The sequence below is a fragment of the Macaca fascicularis genome, chromosome 14, assembly GCF_037993035.2.
Source record: "Macaca fascicularis isolate 582-1 chromosome 14, T2T-MFA8v1.1".
Classification (NCBI taxonomy): Eukaryota; Metazoa; Chordata; class Mammalia; order Primates; family Cercopithecidae; genus Macaca; species Macaca fascicularis.
In genome coordinates this window covers 45,067,224-45,080,673 of record NC_088388.1, presented here as the reverse complement: position 1 = coordinate 45,080,673, position 13,450 = coordinate 45,067,224, and the positions used below count along the sequence as shown (strand labels likewise).

The following is a 13,450-nucleotide window of genomic DNA, read 5'->3' as shown; positions in this document are numbered from 1 at the left end:
GTCAGTTTTGGACATTGGTAGAAGGGGAATTTATCTCAGATTAGAGACTACATCCCCACTGCAGGGAGAGTTTAGTTCCTGGCAAGAGAGGTGGGCAGGCATGCCAGCTGTCCTGATGAGATCAGAGACCAAGCTGCCAGCACTTTTGGCTGATAAGACAGCCTGGATCCTGCAGTGATGGTGTGATTGAAGACCTGCTGTCGGAGTTAGGGTGAGGCTTCAAAGTGCTTTCTAGCTGAGCAGAGAGTGGTAGAAACCCAGTGAAATCCACCACAGGCAATCATAACTTTCTGCCCAGAAACTAAAGACCTTGCCAGGAGAGGCAAGAAGAAGCCTCCAAGGTCCTTCTTTGGCAACTCAGTCCCTCATGGGTCTACGTGTAAGCTGAGGTCACCAGATGATCAGTTGGCAAAGTCAGGAAAGCTCTATTTGCAGCACTGGCCCAAGTGCAAGTAACTATCTCATTTCCATCTTCTGTTACCTGTACCCTAACTGCTGATTGCCACAAAGGGCACGTCTGCACAGCTCTTCCCTATAAAACAGGGCTGTTCAGGATGGTTTAAAACATCATTAAAATAGGAACCTCTTAATATTTCTGTTTTTTGGAATCAAATAGCTTGTCCCCCACCCCCATACAAATCTAGTCATAGGTTTCTTAGTTCTGAAGGAAAAAATAAATCCTGAGTGCTTTAGTCCCTGGGCTATGTTAATTTTCCTTGGGACCACCCAGGGAATCTCCTGGTTTCTAAGTAAGAGTGCTGGTGTTGGGTTTGCCTCCAGAATCAGGTTGCCTCTGTGCTGGGCTCAGGTTGAACCGGACTTCTGCAGTGTCAGATGTGTCCGTACGCCTCTGATTAGGATCTGGATGGAATTCTAAGAAGTGAATCTCAGGAAGAAAAATAAGCTAACATGACTGTTTGAGGTTAAAAAAAAAAAAAAAACAAAAACCTGCACAAATCTGTAATTTATATCACAGAAGACAGTGTATTCTTTATTGAGATCATGAGGCCTCAAACCAGTGCAGAGTTCATTTAAAATAGTAGAACATAAACCTGTGAAGGGTTAAAATGAACCTGACTCACCTGGTGTACTACCTTCCTAGCCAGAATTTTAAAAAGCCAGTGAATTGAAGAGATTTGTGTTTTCTTCTTGTTTCTAATAATCTCTAGATTCTAGAGGATATCATCCAAACGTTTGAAATATGGCAGGTACAATTTTCAAGTTTTATTAGATTGAAACAGTTGTTTGACGTTCTCAAGTCAACATGCCTCAATGGCCAATAGCTGGCTTCGAGGTATCCAGGTTTCAAGGTAAAACTCCCTGAGTTTTGTGTAGAAGTGGTCCCTTCAGCAGACTTTTATCTAAGTAGAGTCATTTTGAAAAAATGATTTGCATTTTTCTGGAGCCAGTACAGTGGTCTTTTGGCTGGAGGAACAATGTGATTGAACAGCCACCACCTGTGCTCACAGAGGAACCACACCTGGCCACCCAGGAGGGCAAGCAGCCCCTATGAACAATATCCAGACCAAGGGCATGGGTGTGGTTTAGAGAGGCAAAAGCCACAAAGGTGCATGGGGGAAAGTGACTGACTGGTTGAAGCAAGTCCTTGACATCTCAGTTCAGGATCTTTTGGTTGTATGCAGTTTGTCATGGACTGATTTCTGAGCCTCATATCTGTTTGAGTCTAAAATAATAGCCACAGGTTCACCACCTTTTTGTTTCCCCTGCTGTTTTTCTACTAATTCAGACTCATTTTTGAGAAGCAGCTGCTCAGAGCCCTTTTGGGGCCTGACTACTTGCCCTCTTACCTCTCCAGGCTCGAGGTCATGCAGCAGGCAAGTCCCTCTTGCCCATGCTCAAGGCTCCATGAACAATTCCTTTATCATGAGTTAGGCCTTGAAGGCAAGATGGATGTGGATTAGGGGAAAGGAGAAAGCAGGCAGAGGAAGCCATATAAACAGAGGCCTAAGATGAAAATAGCTGTTGACTCAGTGAAGGACTCAGGTGGGGACTTGAATGTGGGCCAAGGTCTGGGTGCCGTGAGCGAGGCAGAGGCTGGAGGAACTGGAGAGCTTGACTCGGGAATGGGCACGGTGCAGGAGGGTTGCATAAGGGGGGAAATGACTTTCCAGGCTTCAAACTGGCCCTGGAACCCAAGCCTTTTCACTCTTGGTCCCAGGACTGCTCCTCTTCATTAAGTTGTCTCTTGCTGAAAACTGAGCACCCATGATCCACCCCTTCCTACAACCTGGGGTCCAGATCTTTATTCTCTCTTGGGGGGCTTGGGCACTTCTACCATGACACCCTCCTCTTATAGGAGGCTGCTTATGTGTATTCCTTAGGTCTAACTTTGAGCCCTATCATAACAGTGTCCCCAGTCAAGCCACATGCCACCGTCTCTTGGGGATGGTTTCATGAAGGGGAAAAACATGGCAACAGGATTGATGCTAATAATAGAAATTTCTAGAATCTCTCTCTCTCTCTTTTTTTTTTTTGTTTTTAGAAAAAGAACTGAGGCCTGCTGTTGGTGCTTTATATATATTTTTCAGGGCCTCAGCTTTGACTTCTATTTATTTTATTCTCTCCCCTCACTTATGCTCAGAGGGCCTAGTGTTCAGAGGCCACTCATTTGAAGGTGTGTAATAAAAACTAAAGGAGACTAACAAATCCAAAGGTGATCAGGTTAGCTGCTCAAAGCATGCAGTTCTCGCCTGTAGACCCAAGAAAGCAACCTGGAGTGTCCTTGCATCATGGATTGACCTCTCTGGAAAAGCCTTAAGAGCTCATTCGGCTCAGTCTCCCCAATGAACAACAGCTTGGGCAGGGAGACTGTTTCACCTAAGGTCACACAGTGAGTCAGTAGCAGAACTGGGTATCAACTCTTGGACCTTAACTCCCAGTCCAGTGCTCTTTCCACTGTACCATGTTTGTGACTGACCGCTGTCAGACTTGGCCTTAAAGTAGAGTGGGAAGCTCAGCTGCAACCTAAGGCATTTTAGAGTGAACTGGGAAAAGGTGCCTTGGATGAGTCCTCATACTGTTCCCAGCACAGGCTCCTCTACAGCAGTCCTGAGGCTTGGCGGCCCTCCATGATGGCTGTTGTCAGGGGGCCTGGTGACTCGCTGTCCTGAGGGGTGGCTGACTTCCTCAATCTGAACTTGGTAGGAAGTAAAAGCAAATGTTAGGAGCGGAGGGCTGTGAAGGGTCTCAGGATCCATTATTTTGATAGTGGTGTTCGGAGTGGAGTTTTTTGGGTTAATTTTAAGATTAAAGTATAATGTACATACATGATATATTTTTCATTTATATATTTTTATTATATATTGACAAATTATAATTGCATATATTTACTAGGTACAAAAGTGATGCTATGTGTTATACAATGTGGAACGATTGAATCAAGCTAATTGACATATCTATCACCTCAAATACTTACAATTTATTCCTCCTGTCTAACTGAAACACTGTATCCTTGACCAAGATCCACCCATTTTCCCCATTCCCCAACCTCTGGTTACTACCATTCTGCTGTCTCCTTCTATGTGTTCAATTCTTTCTTTTTAGATTCCACACATAAGTGAGAACATGCAGTGTTTGTCTTTCTGTGCCTGGCGTATTTTACTTAGCATGATGTCCTCCAGGTTCATCCATATTATCACTCATGACATCATTTCCTCTCTTTCAAAAGGCTGAATAGTACACCATTGTGTATGTACACCACCTCTTTTTTATCCATTCATCATCAGTTGATGTACACTTACGTTGATTCCATTGATGCTGCAATACACATGAGAATGCAGGTATCTTTTGGACATACTGATGTCAAATCCTTTGGAATATACACCCAGTAGCTGGATTGCTGGATCATATGGTAATGCGATTTTTAGTTTTTGGAGGAATGTCCACAATGTTTTCCATAGTGGCTGTACTAATTTATATTCCTACCAACAGTGTACTAGGGTTCCTTTTTCTCCACAAGAGTATGTATCCTGAGTGTACAGCTCAATGAATTTTCACTCCAATGTAACCAGCACCCAAATCAAGATATAGAACAGCAGGGCCATTCTTTTTCTTTTTCTTTCTTTCTTTCTTTTTTTTTTTTTGAGACAGAGTTTCGCTCTGGTTGCCCAGGCTGGAGTGCAGTGGTGCGATCTTGGCTCACTGCAACCTCTGCCTCCCGAGTTCAAATGGTTCTCCTGCCTTGGGCTCCCAAGTAGCTGGGATTACAGGCATGCGCCACCATACCCAGCTAATTTTTTGTATTTTTAGTAGAGATGGGTTGTCACCAAGTTGGCCAGGCTGGTCTTGAACTCCTGGCCTCAAGTGATCCACCCACCTTGGCCTCCCAGAGTGCTGGGATTACAGGCTAGAGCCACCATGCCTGGCCCAGCGGGGCCATTTTTTAAGGGTCTGAATTGAACTATTCCATTCTGCAGAAGGAAAACTCCAGTCACTTTTCTAGCCCAGCAAGACACTGTCTTCTCACATCACATTTATCCTTCCCCACTTCCAAGTAGCAGAGAGCAGGCATTGAAAATACAGGACCAGGAAGGATAAGTGGGGACTGAGATGGGGGTGGTGGGGGGCACTGATTAGATGAGGGCAGATGAGGTGGTGGACAGGGAGGTGATGGCAGAAGGGGGAGAGGTGGCCAGTGAAGGCAGGAAGAGGAGCACCCAGAGACTGAATTCACCTGCTCTCATGGAGCTCAGGGCAAAAGACCCAGACATCTGAGGAGGCTGGGAAATCCTGAGAACAGGAGGAGCAAGGGAGCAAGGTCTAGAAAGAAGGCCTGACAATGTGCAAGGAGTATTCTTGATGGGAGGAGTTGTTGGTAAGTCTCTCTTGACCTGCAGGTACCCACTTTTCATGAAAATGATGGAGGCTGAAGGAATGATGAGTTTTTAAGCTGAGGCCATACTGAAGTCAGAGTTGCTGACTATGAAGGAGCTTGAACTTGGAGACTGTACAGGTCCCTTCAACATCTCAGTCCCACAGTTCAGGGAAGGCCATACTTCTGATGAGGTTGGGAAAGAATGCAAGAAACTGCCCAATTCTAAAATATTTCTCAACGCCTTTTTCTTTTGAGGAGTGGTTTTAAAAACCTTCCTAAACCAATAGGGAGTAGGGATGGCAATTGTCTAGGGCCATGAGAGTAACCATCTCCTCTGTTTTTACTTTAGTGAGGTTGATGAATGACCAAGAAGACAGCAGTCCTTTGAGTTCCAACAAAGTGGGTGAAGGACACTTGGAATTTATGTTGGTTTTTGTGTGCTATTATCATCTTGCATGGCGCAAAGATAAATGACTCATTGGAATAGCGTCCTTGGGAGGGTGGAAGATAAAAGCCAGTGTGCAGTGATTTTATCTCTAAATTCCAAGGTTTTCAGAATATACTCTGCTTATTGACCACAATCTTCACCGATCTTGCCAGAGTTGTCACCAAGCACCTCAGAAAACAGCCGCATGTGTGAGATGTCAGCTTGTGACAATGCTGATAGCGCAGGCTGGAACTGAGCTTTTCAGATGTTACCGTGGGCTGACATTTTTGAACCTCACCACAGAGCATATTTAATATCTATTTAAGTGTCCAATTTGCCTTAATCTTCCTGGCAGCGTGTCATTTGTCTGACGGTTCCCTGCATAATAGGGGTCATGTTGATACCAGGCTGGGGCCAGCCCTAGCCAATGGTGCTTGAGTGAGGGGCTCTAGTGCCTGCCCTGCCCCCATCTCGCCCTCCTGCTACTGTGCCTTATACCTGTTTTCTGCTTGTCTATTTGCAGGCTTGCAAAGATTCTGTGAGGATATAGAGATGATGATCGGATTCCAGCCCAACATCTTCTGGAAAGTCTGCTGGGCATTTGTAACCCCAACCATTTTAACTGTAAGGATTTTGCATGTTTTCTTGTGCAGACAGCACCTTGCATACATATGTGGTGTTTTACGTTTGAGCAGTGTGTGCCTGCGTGTGAGCCTGGGAGCTGGTGTGTTGGGTGGTGGTCTTGTCTTTCAAATGAGAAGACTGAAGTTCAGAGAGTTTAAAAGACTTGCCTAAAGGTGCCTAGCAGGTCAGGTGCAGAGCTGGGACTCATGCACAGGTCTTTGGAGCACCCCTATGGCACATTTCCCATCATATCAGTCTGCTTTATGTACTAATAATGGATTACAATCACAGCCACGTTTTCCACGTGATAACCACGTGGTAGGCTTTGTTCACAGTGCTTCCTATGTATAGCCTCATCTCTCCCTCACAGCAGCTCTTCAAGGGTGGCATTATAATTATCTCCACTTTACAGATGAGGAAACGGAAGCCCAGAGTTGATGTGACTTGCCTTGCATTGCACATCTAGTAATTATCAACAGCTTGGATTTGAACTCAGGTGGTCTGACTCTAGAATTCATGCTTTTAATCATGGTTCAACACAGCTGCTCTACAACTAATATAGCATTAAACTTTTATGCTAATTTTTATTGCTTTTGAGACCTACCTTGTCATCTTCAAGTGGGATGATGACATTTTGGGATCATCTGACATTCACCTTCTTAAAGATCAGACCCTTTCATGTTTCAGAAAATCTGCAATTCATGGACTTACATTCTCATTTTGTCACCTTTGTTATTGTGCTATAAGCTGCCAGCTTTGCCCACTTTGCACTGCAAACACAGCAATTGACAGAGATCTTTTCCCCTCCTCCTCTCTAGCTTATATAGGTGTAATTTTGGGAACGCTGGAGGATGTTGGCTGTAATTCCCAATGAGTCCAGTAGGTGACACTAGAAACCAGATTAAGACCTTTGTTTTACTATTACACATAGTACCAGTTTCGCTAAAGGAAGCAAGACAGGATGAAAGTATAATTGTAAAGGGAATGCATTTTTTGTCTTTCTTCTTTCCTTCCCTCTCTCTCTCACCTTCCTTCATAAAATGAGTTTTAATCAAAACATCTCAATTTTTTTCTGAAAAGCTAGAAATGTAGACAGAAAAATCATTCAGCATTGATCTCCCTCTGCATTGACACGAATGTGATACTGAGGCTGACATCTGTACCCATATTTTAGAGTATGCAATTTGTCTGAAAAGTCCCACCAGATTTGGAGCATGACAGTTGAAAAGGATAGGCTTTCTGTCTCTTGAATTCAAGACTGGAATGTATATGCAGAACTCGAATTTACCTAACCGGTGGGAAGAGAACATCTGTGAACAGACTCGCAGGCCTCCGGTGTTCCCATCTCCAGTGCGCTTGCCCTCTTCCCTGGATCCTACCACTCATGATTTATGCTTGGCTAAAATCAAAGTTAGAACCTGTTCTAGATTCTCTCTTGCTTTTCTTCCCACCCCAAACATACTGTGCTTCAGAGGATTTTATTATACCCTGGAACAACATTTCACATAGTAACAATCAGCGCTGCTGTTTGTTGTGGTCTATGTGAGGCAGGCACTTTATAAGCATTGTTTCTAAAGCTTAGGACCACTTTGCCTGCTGGGTGATTCCTCTCTCATTTTACATATGTGTGCACTGAGGCTTGGAGAGGTCAAGGAACTTGCCCAAGGCCACTAGATTTGGAGGTGACAAAGCCAAGAATTGAATCCAGGGCTGTCTAAGCTTCAAGCCTATACCTATGTATTATTTCTAAAAACCTAGTACTTTCATCTTTCATTAAGGTTTGGCCAGTTTGGATTAAAATAGTTCGAATCATTTTTGTGAGCAGAATGTCAGAGAAGAGGAATTTTAGGGACTTGCTGTTTTTTGAGAAAGTTCCTCAACTATGTTGTGCTTTACTTAGTTTCTAATATAAATCTTATGCCAGAAAGTTGTGGAGAGGTCCCAGAAAATATTCCGAACCAGATTCCCCTTCTGTGTTGGCTGGGAACTAGGGACAATGAGAAGGGGTCAATTCCATCATCATTGTCAACTGATGAGTCTCCCTCTAGCACCTTCTTTGGCTGCCATCACAAAAAGGTCAGGGTGTACCTGACTCAGTGGCTAAATTATGATCTCTCACGGCCAGTCCCAGCCAAGGACAGCATTTCGTCAAAATTAACTTGGCAGAGGGAAATTCATGGCAAAGGACAAATTTGCACAGGTAAGTTTGATATGATATGTGTGCAACTGGAAATGAGTATCAGAGGACTAAGCCCAACACTTATTTTTTGCCATCTGCCCTTCTATAAAATGGATATTTGTGGTGTGCTGGAATAGGCTAAGATTATGGGTTTAAATTACTTTGGAGCCCCTAAAATGAAATTGATCATTTTTATATATGCCTTCACGGATTTATAGAGCTATAAATATTCTCCATGCAATTATTGTATACATAGTCAGATCATGTTACTGAGTTATGCGTGCACATAAGCAGATGTATTGCTATTTATATAGTAAATGAAATGGAGCAGCTTACAATAATTACATTAGACCATACTTCCAATACTCTGGTTAATAAAGCTTATAACTCTAGGGACAAATGTTTAAAAAGGGGCCTAGAGTAGACATCTCTTTCCATAGAAGATTCTTTTCCAACAGTTGTCTTCGGGCTCGTGTTGCTTTGAATCAATATATTGAATTATTGTTGTACTGAAATAATCACTCATCCCAGCTGTTTGGGCTTTGCGGTAATAATACAGATGCCTTTCATCCATCTAGCACTTCACACTTTTCTAAAACACTTTCGTACATTATCTTTCCTGGCAAAATTCCTTCCAATCACTTTTGGGCAGTTATTTTGTGGTTTAAGTTAGGAAGAGAGGGGTGGGGAGATGAGGAGAGGACTTATATGGGTACATTATTCTAGACTGATGTTGCTATAGGCAGGGTGAATACAGGGAGCCATACACCATTCAGGGAAATTTTCCCCCAAAGGCTTGAGTAGTGAAGTTAGAACCTTGGCTCCACTTTTTAAAGATACCTCTATTTTTAGCACTTGAATTCCCTTCTTTCTCTTTAGCTGCGCTGGCCGAGTCTTCAGAGGGTTCTCATGGCTGTTGCTAGCCCAAGTGTGCAGTGATAGGAGTTAATGGGCAGAAAACACATCATGACCCCTCTTAAAATCGAGGGGGAACTCATGAGTAAATACCAAACTATCATTTCCAGAAAACCCCTGTGTTGTATACACAGAGGGAGACATATCCATTTTATAGCAGGGAAGTCTGAGACATAAAGGTCCCTCAGCTAATCAGTGGTTGGGCCAAGATGAGCCTACTGGTCTCTGGGCTCACGGCTCACCACTTGGTGACGGCGCCTGTTCTCCTTAAGTCATTTAAGGGGAGCTGTGCATCCCTTCTGTTTGTCGCACAGCTTATCACAGGACTAAGCTTCCGGCTCAGTCACTGCCTGGGGACCAATCTGGGTCTCACTCAGCCAGCATTAGAGGCAGCTCCTGGATGTGGGCCATTAAGCAAAGTAGATTCAATTTTTTAAAAGTAAAAAGACATAAACATAATGGAATTCCCCTCCCCCTCCTTCCCTCCCCTTCCCTCCTCCTCCAATCCCTCCTGCCCCCTCCCCTCCCATCCCCTTCTCTTTTTCTTGAGACTGAGACTCGCCCAATTGCCCAGGCTGGGGTGCAGTGGCATGATCTTGGCTCACTGCAGCCTCTGCCTCCCATGTTCAAGCAATTCTTCTGCCTCAGCCTCCTGAGTAGCTGGGATTACAGGTGCCCGCCACCATGCCTGGCTAATTTTTATACTTTTAGTCGAGATGGGGTTTCACCATGTTGGCTAGGCTGGTCTCAAACTCCTGACCTCAGATGATCCGCCACCTCAGCCTCCCTAAGTGCTGGGATTACAGGTGTGAACCACTGCGCCTGGCCTGGGTTTCTTTCTTTTAACAAAAGCTTGATTATTACCCATTATAAAAAAGACAGGCTGGGCACAGTGGCTCACACTCGTAATCCCAGTACTTTAGGAGGCTGAGGTGGGCAGATCACCTGAGGTCAGGAGTTTGAGATCAGCCTGGCCAACACGGTGAAATCCTGTCTCTACTAAAAATACAAAAATTAGCCGGGCGTGATGGCACATGCCTATAATCCCAGCTATTTGGGAGGCTGAGGCAGGAGAATTGCTTGAACCTGGGAGGCAGAGGTTGCAGTAACTGAGATCGCACTATTGCACTCCAGCCTGGGTGACAGAGTGAGACTTTGTCTCAAAAAAAAAAAAAAAAGAAAGAAAATACAGACAACTCCTTAAAAACACCCACTATCATCCCCGCCCACATCTGCCCACTTGTCACCTTAGTATATACCCTTTAAACTTGTCTTCTCTGTCTGTCTGTATGTATACACATGCACATATATTGCTCCGCTCCCATGGTTTGGCAAATGCAGGGTCAGCAGCTCAGTACATGTCATTTCCATCTCTTTGAAATTTAGTTTGTTCATTTGAAAAATGGATTAATAATACTACTCTTTCGTGGGTATAAAATATTAGAGACGAAAGCATCAAACTCATAACAGGGGTTTAATAGTGTTGAGTGCATGAATAATTCATGCCACCACCCTAACACATGTGTCACTTTTCTTTCCAGTTTATCCTTTGCTTCAGCTTTTACCAGTGGGAGCCCATGACCTACGGCTCTTACCGCTATCCTAACTGGTCCATGGTGCTTGGATGGCTAATGCTCGCCTGTTCCGTCATCTGGATCCCGATTATGTTTGTGATAAAAATGCATCTGGCCCCTGGAAGATTTATCGAGGTAATTCTGTCTAGTTCTTTCCCTCCCAATTCCTCCCAAGGGAAAGCCCCTGAAAGCTCTGCACGTTAAAAAACAAAAGATTCGGTAAACTTATTCAAGAGGGAGACTTGGTGATGAAGCAATTACGATTGCTACCATTTCTATTAAACCCATTTTTATTATGTATGATTCCTCTAATGGAGGGGCTCAGCCAATCTGCAAGCAGAACTGTTATTATGCTAGTCCTCAGTGTGGTGACAGCTCTGGGGAATAAATGATCGAGGGTCTCCTTTTTCCTGGAGTTTCCTCCTCCTCTCCCCTCATCCACAGTTTAAATCTCAGTGTTTTGTTTTTAACCACACATCAGATTCCCCCTTCCCTGATGCTCCTCTCTGTCTAAGGCTTCTTCTTCCCAAACATCTATTACCATTAAACTTAAAATCACTACCCCCTCCTGTTGTGCCTCTGTTAGGGATGGTTGAGGGTCTCAGCTGATTAAAATGCCACTGTTACCACAGAATGTAGTGAGAATTTCAGGACATGGCTGGTATGAGGTGAGACTTGTCTTTCTTTGTCAATTGATCCCTTGCTGGACCCATTTCCCATCTCTAATGCGAAGAATCCCCACTGTCACTCCAGAGTGAATGGGACGGGGACTGCCTCTGGTGCCACCAGTGAAGTGTGGTCAGGCTTTTGTTATTTATGAGGAGTCACTTGCTCAGGTGTGCTAGGAATCACCCAGCCCTGCCTCGGTCTTGAGGATCCAGGAATCTGGCATTTTGGACTAGATCAGGGCTACTTAGGGTTTGCTCCAGCAACCAGCAGCATCCTTCTCACCTGAGAACTTGTTGGAAATGCACATGATCAGAATCCAGGCAGAAGACTCCTACTGAACCAGAGTCTTGGGGAAATGGGACCCTGGCATCTACAGTTTAACAAGCCCCCCTGTTAGCGAAGCATTGGACTAGACTCAGGTGATAGAAGGCAGAGAATAACAGTTTGGGCTTTGCTGTTGGTCTGCTGGGTTGAAAAAGGAATGAAGAAGGAACAGGCCTCTGGGGTATCCCATTGAGGCTCTGGAGGGGAGACAGAGGATGGGAATCAGGCATGTGGTACGTGCACAACACAAAAGTCCACTGGGTTGGGGGGTAGCTTTTGTCTTCATTGGACTAATGGTGGAGACAGAATTAGCAAAAGGATGTATAGGAATCTTTTTACTGCAGCCGTATTCCAGTTTCCAACCTCAGGAAATTCTGTTATTCCCTTGAGGTAAATGAGGTAAGTGACTGGCCCCATGGGCCTCCAGAGATGGTTCACTCCTGCCCCACATAAGCCTCCCCACCAACTGACCCAGAAATCTCTTTCCCTCTGAATGGAACCTGGTTTAGCCTCTGCTACTTTTGTCTTAGGCTAAAATTCTCTAAACTGATTGAGTTGACTATATAAATTTATTATGGTGGATTTGGGACACAAAGGTTGCAAACTGATGATTAAGGAGAGATTAAACCAATAGCTCTAAGTACCAGCTTCACTTTAAAAGGTAATAAACATATAATTGTTCCCTCTTATGTAGTCAGAAATATGTTTTCTTTCCTTTTTCTAGAAAATGTTCCAGTCAAGTTATGTTTTCCATAAAAATTTCAGCTGAAGGATTAGAGACATTCCTATTATTTTTAGCTTGCCTGCAAGAACCCACACTGCTGAACCAAGTCAGAAGCGTGTATTTTGTCAACAGATAATTAAAATCTTTGCTCACTCTTGGCGATGTATCTTTGGGGTTGGATTTTTTTTTTTTTCCTCTGGTCATTTATATCCTTCTGGGAAATATGCTAAACAAAATCCAATTATTTAGATGTAGCAACCCACTGTTGAGACTACAGAACGAAAGTAATCAAGCACATGTCTTTTGCAGACTGTGTTTGGCAGTGAAGAGAGAAGCTTGAGGATTCCCTTCATTTGGAGGGAAAAATGTATAATTAAAATCTGGGCCCTTTATCCTCTATTAATCTTGTGCAAGGCAAACACAGAGCAATTGCAATACTGCTTGCAGGGTGATGTAAATAATTTCAAGTGAACCAAACTAAGTATCCTCTTTAATGTCTCTGGCCTAGTTAATTAATGAAGGCTGATCTTCCTAACTGCCTCTCTTGGTAGAGGGCCTCCTTGGCTCAAACAAGGACTCTGGCCAAAGTGGTCATAAGCAGTTTGGGAATGGGTGGGTCATCTCCAGATGAGGAAGGTACATTACCTCTGTGACCCTGTCTGTCTTTGGCTTCTTTGCAGAGGCTGAAGTTGGTGTGCTCGCCACAGCCGGACTGGGGCCCATTCTTAGCTCAACACCGCGGGGAGCGTTACAAGAACATGATCGACCCCTTGGGAACCTCTTCCCTGGGACTCAAACTGCCAGTGAAGGATCTGGAACTGGGCACTCAGTGCTAATCCAGTGGTGTGGGATGGTCCAGACTTGATCCTTTTTTTCCTCTCTGCCTCCTCCTAATGTTTTCCATAGCTCTCCTCCCATCTTTCTTCATCTTTCTTCCTACATCTTGGCTCATATCCATGCCTGAGAGTGATTATGTAGAAAAGCAGGCGTAATGTCGCATGCTGTAGTAAAGAGCTACACAGACCACCTGGAGTGCTGTTTGCCTGTGCCCATGGTGACTGTTTCTGGTCAGGTTTGTCCCCTGACCACACGTTTTACCCTACAGGGGAGGATCAGTTAGATGAGCGCTGGTATGTATGCGTGGTTTGGTCAATAGACGTATCCACCGTGTGATGTCATG

At 44.3% G+C, this 13,450-nt stretch overlaps 1 protein-coding gene across 1 annotated transcript in view; it reads left to right on the top strand.

Moving 5' to 3' along the window:
- The window catches only part of SLC6A5 (solute carrier family 6 member 5), a 54,728-nt gene extending 41,492 nt beyond the window's left edge, over positions 1-13,236 (top strand). The window contains exons 16-18 of the mRNA XM_065529706.2: positions 5,785-5,885; positions 10,521-10,688; positions 12,951-13,236. Coding sequence (XP_065385778.1) covers positions 5,785-5,885; positions 10,521-10,688; positions 12,951-13,106 — 425 coding nt within the window. The 3' untranslated portion in view covers positions 13,107-13,236. The remainder of the gene's footprint in view (positions 1-5,784; positions 5,886-10,520; positions 10,689-12,950) is intronic.
- The last annotated feature ends 214 nt before the right edge of the window (positions 13,237-13,450 follow it).